The following is a 19,139-nucleotide window of genomic DNA, read 5'->3' as shown; positions in this document are numbered from 1 at the left end:
ACAGAGTCTCACTCAGAGTTATCCTCAGTAGAGTTCATTGGTGTCAGCCCAGCTCACAGCAACCTCAAACTCTCAGGCTCAAGTCAGCCTCCCTGGTAGCTGGGACTACAGGCGTACACCACCATGCCCAGCTAACTTTTCTTTTTTTCATAGAAGCAGTCTCCTTCTTATTCATGCTGGCTTCAAGGGATCCTCCTCCTTGGTCTCAAGGGGTCCTCCTGCCTCAGCCTCCCAGAGTGCTAGAATTACAGGCTTGGGCCACTGAGCCTAGCCAGAGCAAATTTTTGTAGATAATGAGAGCCAGGTTTATCCCTGTCAGAGGAGTTACAAATAAGGAAAGGGGAAAGAATAGAATGAACCTTGAGGTGTTAGATTGGCACCTGAGGTGGCAGAAGGATGGATTGATGGATAGATATATAGGTATACTGTAGTTCTGGCTCTGTTCTCTGTACGGACCTAGGAATTGTGATACCCTAGTAGCAATGAGAATACCTACTGCCTGGATCTTGCTTGCTTTTTTTTTTTTTTTTGAGACAGAGCCTGAAGCTGTCCCGCTGGGTAGAGTGCTGTGGCATCACAGCTCACAGTAACCTCCAACTCCTGGGCTCAAGCGAGTCTCCTGCCTCCGCCTCCCAAGTAGCTGGGACCACAGGCTATTGTTTTGGTTGTAGCCGTCATTGTTGTTTGGTGGGCCTGGGCTGGATTCGAACCTGCCACCTTAGGTGTATGTGGCTGGTGCCTTAGCCACTTGAGCCACAGGTGCCGAGCCAGATCTTGCTTTATAAATATATCATTCTCCACTAAAAAGCACCAGGATTCCTTGGAAGAGAAGTTGATTCTGGGGCTAAGGCAGAGAAAATGCAAGATAAACCAGAACATCTCATGATAACCAGAAAATAAGAAAGTGCTCAAAAAAGGATGGGAGCATATAGAAGTACACAAGAGCAAACTTGAAGGAGTTCCAGTGGCCAAAGTTGGAATAATTTGAGCAAAACAAATGAATGATATATTATATTAAAACCCATAGAATAAAATAAATACTTATGAGTTCCTGCAGGTGTTAATAAATAATTAAATAAGAATTCCAACTAATAAGTGAAGAAAATAAAGAAAATACAGAATCACCATTAGGCATATAAAACAGTAATAATTAAGTAGGCATTTAGGGTTCAGCGACTGTAGCTCAGCAGCTAGGGTGCCAGCCACATACACCAAAGCTGGCGGGTTCAAACACAAACCTGGCCTGCTAAAACAATAACTACAATAAAAAGATTGTTATGAGGGTAAAACAAATTAAAAAAAAAAGTAGGCATTTAGTATCCACAGATGTATGCTAAATCTGTGGGTAAGTGTTTGAAAAGAAACAGGATGACAGCCTAATTTCAAAGTCTTTCTCCCAAGGTGTTTATCAGTTCCAAAGGGAAAAAACAATACCTTTACAATGAAGAAACCCAGCAGCCTCCAGATTGCCACATGAGCAAGATTAACACTACCAGTAATAAAATTTAGCAACATTATGTACTCCCTGATGTGATATACTGAGACGGACACAGCATCCCTTTCTAGTATTCTTGCCAAAAATGCATAACCCAGTCTAATCATGAGGAAACTTTAGTCAAGCCCAAATCATAATACATGCTACCAAATTACTGCATTCATCAAGTGTTCTGGTCATAAAAGACAAGAATGAGGAACTGTCATGTTGGAGGAAATCAAGATGTGACAACGAAATACAATGTGGGGAATGGAAAAATAAATATCCAGGGTACTCCATACTAATATGAAATCAATATATAAACCATTACATGTTCATAAGAACAATAAAACACTAATATAGTCCAGTTTGGGGGTAGAGGGAAGCAGGAGCAGGGAAGACACATGGCAGAAGGAGGGAGGGCATGAGGCGGGATCTCACCTAATGTGCACATTGTGAGGGTGTATAACACGCCCTCTGGGTGAGGGGCTCTTCTACAAATGGAACTTTACCCTAGAAGGGAGACCAATGTAACCTAAAAATTATACCCTCATATTAATTTGAATTTAAAAAAATACAATGTGGGGCTAGGAGCAGTGGCTCACTCCTGCAATCCTAGCACTCCGGGAGGCCAAGGCAGGTGGATTGCCTGAGCTCACAGGTTCAAGACCAGCCTGAGCAAGAGCAAGACCCCGTCTCTAAAAAATAGCCGGGGGTTATGGCAGGGGCTTTTACTCGGGAGGCTGAGGCAAGAGGATCTCTTGAGCCCAAGAGTTTGAGGTTGTTGTGAACTATGATGCCACGGCACTCTACCCAGGGTGATAAAATGAGACTCTGTCTCCAAAAAAAAAAAAAATGGGGATCCTAAAACAAAAGGGGCAATAAGGAAAAAAACTAGCGAACTTCTTATCAAGTCTAGTTTAGTTAATAATATTGAACTCATGTCAGTTTACTGGTTTTCTATCACTGAACCATGGTTAGGTAAGAGGAATGTGAGTAAAGGATATCCATGAATTCTGTATGATTCAGCTTTTCAAAATTATTTCCAAAAAACCATTAAAAAAAAAAAAAAAACAGACTCACTCAGTTGCCCTAGGGTTGAATGCTGTGACATCATAGCTCACAGCAACCTCAAACTCTAGGGCTCAAGCGATCCTCTTGCCTCAGTTTCTAAGTAGCTGGGACTACAGGTGCCTACCACAATGCCGAGCTAGTTTTTCTATTTTAAGTAGAGACAGGGTCTTATTTTACTCAGACTGGTCTTGAACTCCTGACCTGAGGTGATCCACCGGCCTGGGCCTCCCAGAGTATTAGGATTAGCGGTGTGAGCCACTGTGCCTGGCCAGAAAACCATTTTTTAAAGTATGGGCAAGGATCATTTTCAGTAGCTTTGTTTTACGGGGTTTTTGTTTGTTGAGATGATGTCTCACTCTGTCACCCAGTGCAGTGGCATGGTCGTAGCTCACTATTGCCTCAACTCTTAACTTTAAGCAGTCACCCTGTCTCAGGCAATTTCCTTTCACCTTAGCCTCCTGAGTAGCTAGGATTACAAGTACAAGCCACCACTTCTGTCTAATTTTCTGTAGTTTTTGACCTAGTTACTTGGATAAGCCTTGAACATGAATCATTGCATGTAATAACTCCTACTTGATTAATATTAAGCTTTTCTGTTGCATAAATAACTTATTGTTTTGTTTTGAGACAGGCTTGTATCTCACTCTGTCACCCAGGCTGGAGGGCAGTGATACCATTGTAGCTCACTGAAGCCACAAACTGTTGGGCTCAAGTAGTCCTTCCAAGCCAGCCTTAAGAATAGCTGGGACTAACAGCATGTACTAATTTTTTTTTTGAAGTGGAATCTTGTTATGTTCCCCAGACTATTCTCAAACTCCTGGCCCCAAGTAATCCTTTTGCCCCAGCCTCCTGAATAGCTGGGATTATAGGGGTAGTCCACTATACCTGTGCATAAATATCCTTTGGATGGCTATTTCAGTAGAATCCAGTGATGGTAGAATATTACAGGGAAGTTAAGTATAGTTACATAGGAAAGCCACACAGTTACTCACAGTGGACTATAAAAATAATAATAGCAATAAAGCTGATTTTTTACCATGTGACAGATACTGTTCTGAGCACTTTGTATCATATAGTTTCACAGTGCTGCATGATACATAGATACCAATATTTTTATTTTGTGGCTGAGGAAGCTGACATCTAGAAAAAAATAAGTTTGGCTGGGTGTGGTGGCTTGCACCTCTAGTTCCAACTACTTGGGAGATTGAGGTGGGAGGATTTTGCAAGCCCAAGAGTTTGAGGTTGCAGTGAGCTGTGATGACCCCACTGTCCTCTACCCCAGGAGACAAAGCAAGACTCTGTCTTAAAAAAAAAAAAAAAGAGGCTCGGCGCCTATAGCTCAACCGGCTAAGGCGCCAGCCATGTACACCTAAGGTGGCGGGTTCGAATCCCCAGCCCGGACTCGCCAAACAACAATGACGGCTGCAACCAAAAAATAGCCAGGCGTTGTGGCGGGCGCCTGTGGTCCCAGCTGCTTGGGAGGCGGAGGCAGGAGACTCGCTTGAGCCCAGGAGTTGGAGGTTGCTGTGAGCTGTAATGCCATGGCACTCTACCCAGGGGGACAGCTTGAGGCTCTGTCTCAAAAAAAAAAAAGAAAGAAAGAAAGAAAGAAAAGGTAAGTAATTTGCATAAGGGCACACAAGGTAGCTTCAGCATTTGAATCTATATCCCATGTTCTTAACCACACTCATAGCTCCTTCCAAATGAGAGTGATAAGCCTATTATAATCTCTTTACCTACTAAAACTGAGCAAATCTGGAAAACTGCTGTTCATTCTCTAAGACAGTGCTGTCCAACAGAAGTAAGTCACGTGAAATTTTGAATTCTCTAGTCACTGTATTGAAAAGGTAAAAAGATATGTAAAACTAATCTTTGATACTATATTCATTTAACCTGATAAATACAAAATGTTATTTCAACATGTAATTAATATGAAAATTAATGTATTTTGCTCTTCTTTCTTATACTAAGTTTGAAATTTGATTTTCTATTTATAGCCATCTCAAGTCTCACTGAAATTCTCACATTTCAGGTACTTAGTAACCATTGTGATTAATGGATACTACATTGGATAGTGCAACCTTAGAATATGAGATCTGAAAATTATTGTACACTCTTGGTTTTATATTCTTCTTCCTCTTTTCACAAATAAATATTTAATAGTTGATTCCTTTGCAAGTACAAATTAGTTCTAAATTTTAGGTAAGAGTTGTTTATAGCCTCCCAATAGGCAGTTCAAGATTACCATTTACATTGTTTATTAGAAAGTGTTCATTTGCAACCTTTGTATTTTTAGGACTCCATATTTATTATTTTAAGAGGAAGGTGTTACCATCTGGGAAAGGAAGATGGCTGTAAAATACTATGCAATAATTGGAGAAAATAAGAGGGCTTTGGAACTGTCTAAGCCACAGTTAGACCCGTACAGCAACGAGGAATCAGTCTTTAGCAGTTATGAACTCTTTTAGAAGCAATGGATCAAGTTTCTTTCTGAAATCTTAACTGTTGGCATCAGAGTTAAAGAGCTCAGTAAATTGTTATAGGTTTCTTGGATCCCTCTAGATTCACAGTAAAATTTTCTCTTGCAGAATTTGGTGTTCACTTAGCAGAACTGACTGTGGACCCTCAGGGAGCATTGGCGATCCGTCAGGTAAGTCCAGACTGGCCCAGTTTCTAAGTTATTTCTTTTTATTTGGTAATGAAACTTTCTATGGGAAAGAGAAAGAATAAGGCCAGTTTATAAATAACCTTGGATTTTGTACCAGATTTAGATGTGCCTCAGATGTATCAGACCATGTCTGTGGTTTTAATATGTGAAAAAAGTCTTTTTCTTACTGTTCTACTTGGCTTATTCTCTTCACAGCTGGCATCAGTCATCTTGAAACAATATGTGGAGACCCACTGGTGTGCTCAATCAGAGAAGTTTAGGCCTCCTGAAACTACAGAAAGGGTAAGGACCGTTATTTGATTAGTCTGCCTGAAAAGATCTGAAGGCCCATTTTAAGAGATTAGGCTGTCAACATTCTTTGAGCAATCAAAAGGCAGAAAAGGAGATTGGTGGCTGGCATTGTGGATACCATGCTCAAGATAAGAAAGCTTGAGTATGAAGCTGGCCAGTATTCAAAATTCTAGTTTTAGACCAGGCGCAGTGGTTCTCACCTATAATCCTAGCACTCTGGGAGGCCAAGGCGTGAGGATTCCCTTGATCTCAAAAACTTGATATCAGCCTCAGAAAGAGAGAGACCCCATCTCTACTGAAAATAGAAAAATCAGCCAGATATTGTGGCAGGCACCTGTAGGACCAGCTACTAAGGCGGCTGAGGCAGGAAGATCTCTTGAGCCCAGGAGTTTGAGGTTACATTGAGCTATGATGACACTATGGCCCTCAAGCCTAGGCAACAGAATAAGACTGTCTAAAAAAAAAAAGAAAAAATTCAGTTTTGCTTTTTGTAAACTCTGAGCTTTGGGGGAATATAATTAACTCCTAAGCCTCAGTTTCTAAATCTCTGAAATTAAATTAAAGAGTTAGAGACTTTAAAGAGCTAGAGAATTAAATAAATAATATTTGTACTTAGTACAGTACTGTGTTATCCTGGGCTAAGAAATTTTAAATTATAAGGTCTAGAGCAATGCTGTCTATTGTATGTGCCATTTAATATGATAGCTACTAGCTATCATATTAAAATGTGGCTTAGTGCAACTAAGGAACTGAATTTTTAATTTTAGTTTTATTTTAAATGTCTGTGTAGCTAGTGGCTGCCATAATGGACAGCATAAATTTAGAGATCATAGAAGTTTTATAGACCTTTTCTGTAGATAGCAGTATCTTATGCATATTGTTTTCCCAGCAAAGTTCCATATTGGACTGGAGTCTGTCAGTCACTTTTAACCTGATCTAGTGGACTTTTCTCCTCTACAGGCAAAAATTGTTATCCGAGAGTTGTTGCCCAATGGATTGAGAGAATCAATAAGCAAAGTGCGCTCCAGTGTGGCCTATGCTGTGTCAGCCATTGCCCACTGGGACTGGCCTGAAGCTTGGCCCCAGCTCTTCAACCTGCTTATGGAAATGTTGGTGAGCGGAGACTTAAATGCTGTCCATGGAGCCATGCGTGTGCTGACAGGTACCAGAATCCCTTTCCCCTAGAGTTAATACTGGGATCCCAAGTAACAGGAGTACTTACATGAAGCTATTGACAAAATGACCCAGACCAGTAGGAATTGCTATTGATACCCCTCCTCCCTCCTAGTTCTTATCTCCACATCAACCCTCTAGCTCCATTGGCTTTTTCCAGAGAGTTAGGTTGGTATAATATTACTTCTACTACCAAACCTTAGCACTTAAGTGTACAGTAATAATATAGTGATTTAAGTATTCAAATTTTGGATTCATATGCTGACTTTGCCATAACCTTCATTTACATAACTTTTTGAGCCTGAGTTTCCTTATATATAAAACTAAGATGATAGTAATATCTATCTCAGAAACACTTTCAGTAGCTCGTTTAAATGCGCTATCTTTGTAAAGTGTTTAACACAATATCTGACATAGTAAATGCTCAGTAAATTCTAGTCATTGTAAAGAAAAAAAAATCTGAAGGTTGACACAGGCTTGGAAAAAAAGGTCTAGTCATTGTAATTATTATTTTTTATATATATATATTTTTTTTTTTTACTTAGTTCAACCAAGACAAAGTTAAGAATATCAATGAAACTTTTATAGATATATAAAAAAGAAGATAAAAACAGTGTAGTTGTACGCAGTATAATCCTGACCTTTATTTAGAGCAGGGGTCCTCAAACTTTTTCAACAAGGGGCCAGTTCACTGTCCCTCAGACAGTTGGAGGGCCAGACTGTGGGCCCCGGGCTGAGTCGGCTAAGCAGGACAGGCAGGGGCAGCAAAAACACCCAGCGGGCCGGATAAATGTCCTAGGCGGGCTGCACGTGGCCCACGGGCTGTAGTTTGAGGATCCCTGATTTAGAGCAACGATTCTCAACCTGTGTATTAAAGGGCCACAGCATTAGGAAGGTTGAGAATCACTGATTTAGAGAGTTTAGAGAATATGCAATCTTCATTATCTTTTCTTTCTCTTTGTTTTGAGAAGTTGATAAAAATATTTCAACTTATAGTTTAGGGAGATTTGGTGCTCTCTCTGATGTCCTGAGTTACCCATTCTTTTGGAAGTTCTACCCTACTCCCTGTTCCCTAGATGAAGTCACTACTCTATTTTGCCTTCAAGAAATCCTTACTTAGATTTTGGTTATCCTGTACTGATCTTTAGAAACATCTTTCCCCTCTGTTCATATAGGTTTGTGGAAGTCTTACTAGTAATCTTTTCTGTTTCTCTATGACCTGTATACTTTCCCCTCAGCTGAAATGTGTTCTTTGCGAATGCCATTTCTACTTTCTGAAACTCAGTTTGCTGAATTTGACACTGAGGCCTAATTTTACTAGTCCATGTGATATTAGTGGTAGATAATATCAATATTATATCAGAAACAAGTTTTTTTCCTTTTTTGTTTCAAAACTCCCTCTTCTCATGCCCCAGCTCCCTTTTTGAGTTTATATACATACATAGTTTATTGTTGTTCAGACAGTCTCACTCTTTAGCCTTGGACTAGAGAGCAGTGGTGTCCTCATAGCTCACTACAACCTCAAATTCCTCAATTCAAGTAATAATCCTCTATCAGCCAACTGAGTAGGTGAATAACTAAAAGCATGTGCCACCATGCCTAGGTAATTTTTTTTTTTTTTGTAAAGACAGAGTCTCACCATATTGCTCAGGCTGGCCTCAAATGGTCCTCCTGCTTCAGCCTTCTAAAGTGCTAAGATTTTAGGTGTAAACTACCATGCCCAGCTCCACTATACTCTTATTGATTGCCTGTGCCAAAGCTTTCAGTTTTTAACTTAGGTACAGAGCCAACTTACCAAAAAGATCAAAATGTTCCTTCCTCAGATTTTCGTTTCCCTGCTTATTTCCCTTGCTTCTCTTTCATAACATTTTAGACTTCACACCTTTTAGAATTCTTTTTGGAGGGGTCAGGAGAGATGGATTCTTTCTCTGTTGTCCCAGGTTAGAGTACAGTGCCATCATTATAGCTCTCTGCAAGTTGAAACTCTTGGACTCAGGCAGTCCTCCTGCCTCAGCCTCCCAAGTCACTGGGACTATAGACCCACTTCACAATGCCTAGTTAATTTTCCTATATTTAATAGAAACTGGGTCTCGCTCTTGCTCAGGCTGGTCTTAAACTCTTGAGCTCAAGGGATCCTCCCCCCTTGGCCTCCCAGAGTACTAGGATTGAAGGCATGAGCCAGTGTGCCCCAACTATTTTTATTTTTAGAGATACTGTCTCACTATGTTGTCCAGGCTGTTTTCAAGCTCCTAGGCTGAAGCAGTCTTCCTGCTTGGCCTCCCATAGCACTAGGATTACAGGTGTGAGCCAGTGAGGATTTGCATGAGCCTTTTAGGAGCCTTTTAGGATTCTTCATGTAAAACTTCATAGTGCCAGGATATCAATTAGCAGATACATTTTCTACTAAAGAGAGGAAACATTCCTTCCCAGTCTTCCAACACAAAGTTCAGCTTCTCTTTCACAAACCTGGAGAAAAAGGTGGTTGTATGTTTATACTGATCAAGGTGCTAAAGAGCTTCATTGTGTTTGACTAAGGAAATTACTGGTCAATGAGATCAGTTTTCTGCCAGACACAGGGAAAGAACTGTTGAGGAAATTTGTATCCTTTTGTAATGAAGTCACCAGATATGGAGTGGATAGTAGCCAACTTCCATTCCCAAATAGCTGCTCCAAATATTTTCAAACAAGGGCAGACTGTACTCTGACAGCAAAAAATCAGGCATGCGTGAAGATAGCAGGACATTGTTCTATGGACAGGAGCCCATTAGGGAAATGGGACTCATTCTCTTTAGGGTTTTTGAAGATAACTGTACCATTCTTACTTTAATGAGGCTTCCCATTAAACTTACCTGTTTATAAAAGAGAATTAACGAAGGTTCATGGTGTGATGGAAATACCAACATAACAGCTAACTATTAAAATATTTGGTCCACAAAATACAGTTTTTTTCTTCCATCTCAAAAGATGTTTAAAGATTCAGGTGTTAGTGCTGTCCCAAACTTCTTTAGAGTTGCTGAATGAACTTAGAAAATTTATTTTGGACTTAAACCTGTAAAGTGTTAATAGATTGAGGCCAGCAGTAATGATTATAGTAGAGCAAAACAATGCATCTAGCACTTTATTATTAGAATTAAATTATATTACATTTTTCATAAAACCTGTCATCATTAATATGCCAGTTATCCTATTTGTTTGGACTAATTTCCCTGGATTTGTACATAAAATAGAACACTCTGTTCAAAATTGAGAATTTATTCCTTAGGAGGAAATCACAGCTAAGTAAAGAAAGCAGGCTCCGTGCCTATAGCTCAGCAGCTAGGGTGCCAGCCACGTACACTGGTGCTGGCGGGTTCAAATCCAGCCCGGACTGCCAAACAACAATGACAAGTACAAACAAAAAATAGCTGGGCATTGTAGCGGATGCCTGTAGTCCCAGCTACTTGGGAGGCTGAGACAAGAGAATTGCTTAAGTCCAAGACTTGGAGGTTGCTGTGAGATGTGATGCCATGGCACTCTACGGAGGGCAACATTATGAGACACTGTCTCAAAAAAAAAAAAAAATTCAGCCTTAAATATTTATCTTCACTTGTGTTGATATTGCACAAAATTAACCTTGAAAAATGCCAGCTTATATGTATTTTTAGCTGTATGTCCTCCTGGAAAATGCCCCAAATGATCAGCTCTATATCTATAGTAATAATGTGGGAAAGTACCAGATAAAGTGAACAGTTATTAGAACTTAGACATTTGTATACCACGCTTAGTAGTATGAAATACAGTGTCCTTTTTGTTGTCTTGGTCAGTGCCTTGTATGTGATATGTTTGATTTTTCTTTTTTTAAAGAAGGGAAAGATAAGACCCTTATTTCCTTCCCTTTCCTTCGCTAAGTCTCATTCTCTGTATAGGTAGCTTTTTGCCACATTCATGTGGCTGCTGTCCCAGCAGCCTCTGTCTTTGGGTCAATAAATATCATTCACTGAGAAGAGTAACATATACAAAATTGAATTCAAGCCTAGTAAGTCTGCATCAAAACAGCTTGCCAAGGCCTCAAATTATACTTGAATATTGACAAATGAGCACAAACTAAATTAATACAGAATTTTCCAAAGTGTATCTCATTAGAACTTCTATGCAGTTCTATTATGGATTTTCTGTCTCCATATTGTTCTCTTTCCTCTTCTAAGAAATAGTCAGTAACTCTTGCCACTTTTCCTTCCCCAGGGTGAGACTACCAGGCCAGTCAGTGTCTTTACCTGTATGCCAAGAAACAGTGTAGAAAATTCCACACTTCATATCTTTATAATGCAGTGTTGGTTTTTTTAACAGTACTACTTTTTGCCTTGTAGAATTCACCCGAGAAGTGACAGACACACAGATGCCACTTGTAGCTCCTGTCATTCTTCCAGAGATGTATAAGATCTTCACCATGGCTGAGGTAGGAAATTTCAGCTCCAAGATTACAGTGAATAAGGGCTGCTTAGGTTCTGGGTCAGCTTCCACCTCTCAGGTGGAAGATTATGCTGTTTGCTACTGATGCCCATACCGAAAGACTAGAACTGACAAAAGATCTGGATATGAATCTGAATTAACCTTAGACTTTTCCTAACTACAAGGGCAAGCCTCTAAGAGTGAAATAGCTGAAATATTTCTTCACATATCTCATACTTCTTGGCATCATGTAACCCCTAAGTATCTAGTGCCTTTATGCTACTTCCAGCCTCTCACTCACCTAAGTTGAGCTACCTCAGCTAAGTAATTGGAAGCAGTCTGTCACTGCATTGCACACAATAGATTCTTACTATATAGTATATGTATTTGGCAGTGTGTATGAATGGTAACTCATTCACGATAACATATGACTACCTGATGGATAATGTTTTAACCTCCCTGTTCCCCTTTGCCCCAAACCAATTGTCTGCATTTTAAAAGAAATACACTTGCTGTGTTTGAATTATAAGCACTACCCAGCCTGATATTTTTTAATCAAATCAGCCCACAGAGGCCTATATATAAGGCTAATTGCAATAAGTTCTGACATTATGATCCTGTTGCTTTCCGTTCTCTGAATTACAAAAGTCTGTCTCCTGGACATAAATGAATTACATTTCTCATCTCTCTAGGGGATCCAGTCTCATGTGAGGATTCATTGGTCATAATTTTACTTCTAGTCACAGATACATACGTAGTCCAATCTCATAGCTATGCTGCAACCCTTTTCTAGGTGTATGGTATTCGAACCCGTTCCCGAGCTGTGGAGATTTTTACCACTTGTGCCCATATGATCTGTAACATGGAGGAGCTGGAAAAGGTAAGTGAGTTTTGGGATCATTAACAGACTTCATGTTTATAAGTCTTTATTAATGCCTTCTGTTGCAGGCACATCATTGACTGATTTCATGATAGTAGTACCAAGAAAGCACACTAATCAGTATTCTAGATAGATTTAATTTATAACTTATTTCGTAGATAGCTTAATTTCCTTTTGTTTGATTCTATTTCATCAAACACCTTATATGTATCCTCTTCATAGTAGTCATCACCCAGAACTTTCCTACTCTTTTGTGGCTCTCTTATGTAAAACAGAGCTAGCTAAAAAACTGATCCCTGTGATTCAGAAACTGTTATGAAAAGTTGGTCTTCTTCTTGGGGTGGCACCTGTGGTTCAAAGGAGTGGGACACTGGCCCATGTACCAGAGGTGGGGGTTTGGACCCTTCCCCGGTCAAAAACTGCAAAAAAAGAAAAGAAAGTTGGTCTTCTATAATAGCTTTTAAGAGAGCTGTGGTGAGGAACTGCAAGTGCCACTTAAGGAAGCATGAGATCTTAGGTGATACCGCCAATGACTTTATAGCTATCCCCTTCTGATTGAGATCTCAGCCTGGAACGAGCTTTAGGTGCCTCAAATCTCAGTGTTTGGTATGTGTGGTGAAGCCATGGATTACACATTTGTCCAGCATTGACTATAGTTTCTTTTATCAGGGTGCAGCCAAAGTCCTGATCTTTCCTGTGGTGCAGCAGTTCACAGAGGCCTTTGTTCAGGCACTCCAGATACCAGATGGTCCCACATCTGACAGTGGGTTTAAGATGGAGGTCTTAAAGGTAAACATTTACTGCCAGTGAGATATTCAGAGTTTCAAAGGGTGTTCTGAAATCGTTCATTTCTTCTGCATCACTGTACTTTCTGTGTGTTTTTCTCTTAACTTCTCAGGCAGTGACAGCCCTAGTGAAAAACTTCCCAAAGCACATGGTGTCCTCCATGCAGCAGATTCTACCTATTGTTTGGAACACCCTAACTGAGAGTGCAGCTTTATATCCTTTGCTGAAAGCTTAAGGCACCTGCTACCACCTATAGTTGGGAATCTAACGCTAGGTCTCACATTTATGTGCTTCCACTTTTTTTTTTTTTTTTGAGACAGAGCCTCAAGCTGTCCCCCTGGGTAGAGTGCCGTGGCGTTACAGCTCACAGCAACCTCCAACTCCCGGGCTCCAGCGAGTCTCCTGCCTCCGCCTCCCAAGTAGCTGGGACCACAGGCGCCCGCCACAACGCCCGGCTATTTTTTGGTTGCAGCCATCATTGTTGTTTGGCGGGTCCGGGCTGGGGATTCGAACCCGCCACCTTAGGTGTACGTGGCTGGCGCCTTAGCCAGTTGAGCTATAGGCGCCGAGCCTGTGCTTCCACTTTTTAAATGGGTTTTTTTTTAAGTGTCTGCTCTTAGTCTTGGTATATATAATATTCCCTTGTAGAATGTATGTAAAGCAGACTCTAGATTGTTTCTTTACTCTTCATCATACTTATGTGAGGACAGAAGTAAATTACACAGAGGAAGTAGAAGATCCTGTGGATTCTGATGGTATGTAGTTTATCTGACCTTTACAGAAATAACAGTTAGTGGGAAAAGGGATCTGAGAAAAGAAAAGCCAGAGACAGGGGAAAATAAAAACCCCAAACTCCAATAATTTAAGAGGCTTCACTCATCTTAAGTGAGTTTTCTAATTAAGTTTATTTTCAATGTAAGGAAAGGAGAACTGACAATTTGTAATCTGTACCTCATAGGCATGTGATTTCTCATAAAATTTCAGAGTGGGAAGATACCTTAAAAGGGCCAACCCACTTATGGCATTTTGTCTACTTTAATTGTAGGGTCCCAGATGATAATACTTTAATTTCTGTTTTAATATTTTTAAGTATTTCAGATCAAAATAGATATACTGGAAAATATATTCAGTGTTTCTGATTCTTTTGCTTGAAAAATCAAAGAGTATTTATTATTCTCTAAGTTTCTTCAATTCCTCAGCCCTCTTTCAATTCCATGGGAATAATAATTAGCAAGTACTTTATTGTTTGTAAAAATAATGTACTTCATTTCCAGCATACATGCTTTCTTTTTTGTTTCTTGTCATTAATGTCTTCTCTTGTGTATTTCCTATAGGTGAAGTCCTGGGCTTTGAAAATCTTGTCTTTAGCATTTTTGAATTTGTCCATGCTCTACTAGAAAATAGCAAATTCAAAAGCACTGTTAAGAAAGCCTTGCCTGAACTGATTTACTATATTATCTTATACATGCAAATCACTGAGGAGCAGGTAAATAAATAACATCTGGGAGACAGTTTCCAGCTTGTATTTGGAAAGTGTAATTTGATGAACGTGAACCCTTGGTCAAGTGAATATTTTATTTCTAAAAAATAGAAATTGGGAGAATAACTTCATTTTAAGTTCTAGGAAAGCTGTGACATTATTTTATTGCTAAATCCTTGGGTATTAGAGTTTTATCAACTCTTATATTAGTTAACTAGACCTTCAGAACACTTCTTCCAGTAGGAAAATCTTGGTAGGATTACTAACAAAAGGCCCTGGTACTTAGGAGAATTTATTTCTTCCCTATAAATAGTGAAACGTAGATCAGATCATTAGCCTGGTTGGTGGGTCATTAAAACCAGCAAAGAACATTCAAGAGTAAAGTAATCCCTCTCATACGAAACAGAAGAATTGACATAATTTTCACAAGAAATATTCCATCAGACCTAGTATGTTTAGAAAATACATCTATCAAAAAGTAACAGCTGGCTGACAACAGAGAGCTGACGATCTGCCAAAATACAGAGTCTGTTAGAGAGCAGTAAGCATTGCTACCTTTTGATGAAGGATTTGTTTCTCTTCATCAAAAAGAAAAGACTTTGGGGGCTAAAGTTTTGTTCAGGATAAAAGGCTAAAGTCTTCCTGGTTTTGTTAATGAAAAGAGGTAATGTGAATCAGATAAGCAGCCTCACAAAGCAAAGACCTACTTTCATCATCTTTTCAGATTAAAGTATGGACAGCTAACCCTCAACAGTTTGTAGAAGATGAAGATGATGATACTTTCTCTTATACTGTTAGAATTGCAGCTCAAGACCTGTTGCTGGTAAGAGGTGGTTACCTTGATAATTTAGCCAGCTAATCCTAATCAGTCACTTGAACATTTTGTTTCTGTACATCTAACCCAAGCTGAGCAGTGTTGTTGAGTAGCTTAATCTAAAAAAACATTTGGAGATGCAAGAGAGCTCAAATGAAGTTTGCAGAAATTTCAAAATCGGCTTGGCGCCCATTGCTCAGTGGTTAGGGTGCCAGTCACATATACCAGGGTTGGTGGGTTCGAACCTAGCCCAAGCTTGCTAAACAAACGAATAACAACAACAAAAAATAGCCAGATGTTGTGGCGTGTCCCTATAGTCCCAACTACAAGGGAGGCTAAGGCAAGAGGATCTCTTGAGCCCAAGAGTTTGAGGTTGCTATAACTGTGATGCCACAGCACTCTATAGAGGGTGACATAGTGAAACTGTCTCAAAAAAAAGTTATAGTAAATTAAAAAAATAATAATAAAATAAAATACCATGACGTTATTGTCAGTTGCTTCTTATTGAGTAAGAAATTTGTTCTCATTGTTGCTGAGTCACTTTTCCTTATCTAAGGACCTATGAAAGATTACACTAGATTTCTTTTTTTTTTTTGAGACAGAGCCTCAAGCTGAGCCCCTGGGTAGAGTGCCCTGGCTTCACTGCTCACAGCAACCTCCAACTCCTGGGCTCAAGCAAATCTCCTGCCTCAGCCTCCCAAGTAGCTGGGATTACAGGCGCCCGCCACAACGCCTGGCCATTTTTTGGTTGCAGCCATCATTGTTGTTTGGCAAGTCCGGGCTGGATTCGAACCCGCCACCTTAGGGATTACACTAGATTTCAACTAGTAGCCTTGTTTTTAGCCTTATTTTTCTATGATCAGGCTCCAAAGAAATATATATTTGGTCTATTGTCACGCAAAGCTCAATCTATTATTGCTCACATATCCTTTGTTGAATACAACCAAAGAAAGCAAACTGGTTAACCTTACAGTACACAGGCATTACAGAAATACAGATATTCTTTAATTTCATTAGAGTTCTTGAACTAATGGTGTAACATTTTTAGCACATCTAATCGGGTTAGCATGTGTATGTAAAAAGAGTTTGAACCATTCACATGTAACCATCCTGACTAAAGCAGTTTGCAGTTAAAATGCATTTAATGTGCAGAAATAGATTTATTAACTTTTCTCCTCTCTTCTGTAGGCTGTGGCCACAGATTTCCAGAATGAAAGTGCAGCAGCCCTGGCTGCAGCAGCTACTAGGCATTTACAAGAAGCTGAGCAAACCAAAAACAGTGGCACTGAGCACTGGTAAGAGTGAGCAGCAGTGGCTTAACTTAGGGGCATGTTTTGGGCATCACATTAAAGGCAAATTCTTTTTGGGGGGGGACAGAGTCTCACTATGTTGCGCTCAGTAGAATGCTGTGGCGTCAGAGCTCACAGCAACCTCAAACTCTTGGGCTTAAGTGATTCTCCTGCCTCAGCCTCCCAAGTAGCTGGGACTGCAGGTGCCTGCTACCATGCCCGGCAATTTTTGTTTGCACAGTTGTTTAGCTGGCCTGGGCCGGGTTTGAACCTTCCACCCTTGGTGTATGTGGCTGGCACCGTAACCACTATGCTATGGGTGCCAGGCTAAGAGGCAAACAAATTCTTGATTTGAATAATCTGTTCTAAAGCAGTTCTTCCCAATCTTAAAATAATTGATTAGGATGCATTTATTTTACCCCTTTTTAAAGAGCTTGAAAGGAAGGACTTGTGTTTTTCATTAGAAAAATCTTCTCTTGGCTCAGTGCCTGTGGCTCAAGTGGCTCAGGTGCCAGCCACATACACCTGAGCTGGCAGGTTCGAATCCAGCCTGGGCCCACCAAACAACAATGACGGCTGCAACCAAAAAACAGCCGGGCATTGTGGCGGATGTAGTCCCAGCTACTTGCGAGGCTGAGGCAGGAGACTCACTTGAGCCCAGGAGATGGAGGTTGCTGTGAGCTGTAATGCCACGGCACTCTACCCAGGGTGACAGCTTGAGGCTCTGTCTCAAAAAAAAAATAAAAAAGAAAAATCTGCTCTTGAGTTTCTTTTTTTGGTTTTGCTTTTTAATTTTTTTGTAGAGATATGTTGTCTAGGCTGGTCTCAAACTCCTGGCCTCAAGCAATCCTCTCACCTCAGCCTCCCAAACTGCTGGGATTATAGGTATGAGTCACTGCACCTGGCCAAAAAACATATTATTAAATTTTATTGTTTTCAGCTATAAGTTTAAATTGGAAGGGCAGGTAAATGGCCCTTTTGGGATAGATTGTGTTGGACTGCTCTTTTCTGAATCTTCTTCCCTCAAATATTTATCTTTTTTGGCAGCGTAGTTTGTTTTAACAGGCTATGGTATCTTTTCACAGGTGGAAGATCCACGAGGCATGCATGCTTGCCCTAGGCTCAGTGAAGGCCATCATCACTGACAGTGTGAAGAATGGCAGGATTCATTTTGACATGCATGGGTTCCTGACCAATGTCATCCTTGCAGACCTCAACCTCTCAGGTATGTTTCAGCACATGCCAGGATTCCTTTCAGCAACTCAGTTATATTGTTCACTTAGACAAGTATGCCAAATATTCTCGCGTCCTTTGGGTGAAAATTCTTTGCACCCTAGAGCTTAAGCTCATCTGAATCTCTAAAACAGCCCTGAGACATTGACTCAAGCTTTACCTACTGAGAGACTAATATTATTAGTTCATAATTCTTCTATGGAATTCATATTTCCTCCCAAATCAGCATTCCCATTCATGGTTGTTTTTACATTTGATTAGAATGCACATCTGGTTACTATACATTGAAGAATTCTGTCTTGAGTTCTGTTCTCAATTTGAAGTCCAGAATGCTTTTAGGTGTTCTGCATGAGTCTCATTCTTCCTATTTGTTTTCTGTCATTTTTCTTGAACTTTATTTTTGATTAATATTTAAGTAATTTAAATGTCCCATTCTCATATTTGCATTAGCTGCTTGCCTTAAAAATAAAGAAAGTGGCCTTTACTACTAGACTAATTTTTCCAACAATGCAAAGCAGTAAGTGAGAATCTTTATATAACATTTTCTGCTACTTGCCTCTGCCCATGCCTGTTTTCACCCTTCGAGTCAGATCCCCATTCCAAAATACTATTGTCTTTGCTTCCTCTCTTAGTACTTAAATGATGGAACATTTAGTATTGCGTGTTTGATTCTTAGTCCATTTACTTGCATCTCTTTCATAGGAGGATGTGGGCCCTGAGAATAGCTCACATCACTTGAAAACATTCTGCTCTGTGTCTCTAAATAGGTAGTCTACTATAGGCTGTCTTACTTCATCATTTCCATTCTCTGAATCATAAAATGGTTGTACGTCCAAAGCTCAGATCCACTGGGAATATAGTATTTCACTGTGTATTTATATGTTGCATTGTATCATGGTTGATAAATATGTTTTCTTTCTCTTACTAGAACGTAAGTTCTCTGAGAGTAGAAATCATGTCTAATACATCTTTGTGTCTGACAATGCCTTGTATATAATAGGCATTCTGTAGTGATATGTTGAGTGGAAGTATTGGAATTTCTAAAACCTATCAACATACTTCTTAGGGAGTTTACCCTAGCAAAGAATCTTCAAAACTTTTGGAGATTTTAGAATATTTAATATTAAGACTAGTAAAAGGTTTAATATACTGAGTGTGCAAAAAAAATGTATACACATTATAAGAAATACTGTCTGTGTATTATATATTATAAATCTACTTTGATCGCCTCTTATAATTACAGAAGTCCAATGTGACTTGTATTTATCTTGTGTTATTAATATATGTTCAGTATTACAATTTTAATACAGTTTTTTCATTTCTTAAAATGCATATAAATTTTTGATACCCTCTGTATATTATTTATTAATCTTACCTATAACTAAAAGCTTATCTGCATCAACCATTTTCAAACTTTTTGGTCTCAGGACCTCTTTACCTTCTTAAAAATTATCAATAATCTTGAAGAGTTTGTTTGTTTGTTTTTTATTTTTTATTTTTTTGAGACAGGAGCCTCAAACTATCCCCCTGGGTAGAGTGCCATGGCATC

At 39.6% G+C, this 19,139-nt stretch overlaps 1 protein-coding gene across 1 annotated transcript in view; it reads left to right on the top strand.

Moving 5' to 3' along the window:
• Window positions 1–19,139, top strand: part of IPO9 (importin 9) — a 51,480-nt gene that overhangs the window by 12,656 nt on the left and 19,685 nt on the right. Inside the window, exons 2-13 of the mRNA XM_003792277.3 lie at window positions 5,137–5,198; window positions 5,412–5,498; window positions 6,468–6,669; window positions 11,027–11,115; window positions 11,902–11,988; window positions 12,658–12,777; window positions 12,887–12,987; window positions 13,471–13,529; window positions 14,109–14,260; window positions 14,979–15,077; window positions 16,257–16,363; window positions 17,443–17,582. Coding sequence (XP_003792325.1) covers window positions 5,137–5,198; window positions 5,412–5,498; window positions 6,468–6,669; window positions 11,027–11,115; window positions 11,902–11,988; window positions 12,658–12,777; window positions 12,887–12,987; window positions 13,471–13,529; window positions 14,109–14,260; window positions 14,979–15,077; window positions 16,257–16,363; window positions 17,443–17,582 — 1,305 coding nt within the window. The remainder of the gene's footprint in view (window positions 1–5,136; window positions 5,199–5,411; window positions 5,499–6,467; window positions 6,670–11,026; window positions 11,116–11,901; window positions 11,989–12,657; window positions 12,778–12,886; window positions 12,988–13,470; window positions 13,530–14,108; window positions 14,261–14,978; window positions 15,078–16,256; window positions 16,364–17,442; window positions 17,583–19,139) is intronic.

This window comes from Otolemur garnettii, unplaced genomic scaffold, assembly GCF_000181295.1.
Source record: "Otolemur garnettii isolate 467f Iridium unplaced genomic scaffold, OtoGar3 scaffold00055, whole genome shotgun sequence".
Lineage (NCBI taxonomy): Eukaryota > Metazoa > Chordata > Mammalia > Primates > Galagidae > Otolemur > Otolemur garnettii.
Note: the sequence above shows the minus strand (reverse complement) of the source record. Positions and strands in the feature narration are given on the sequence as shown.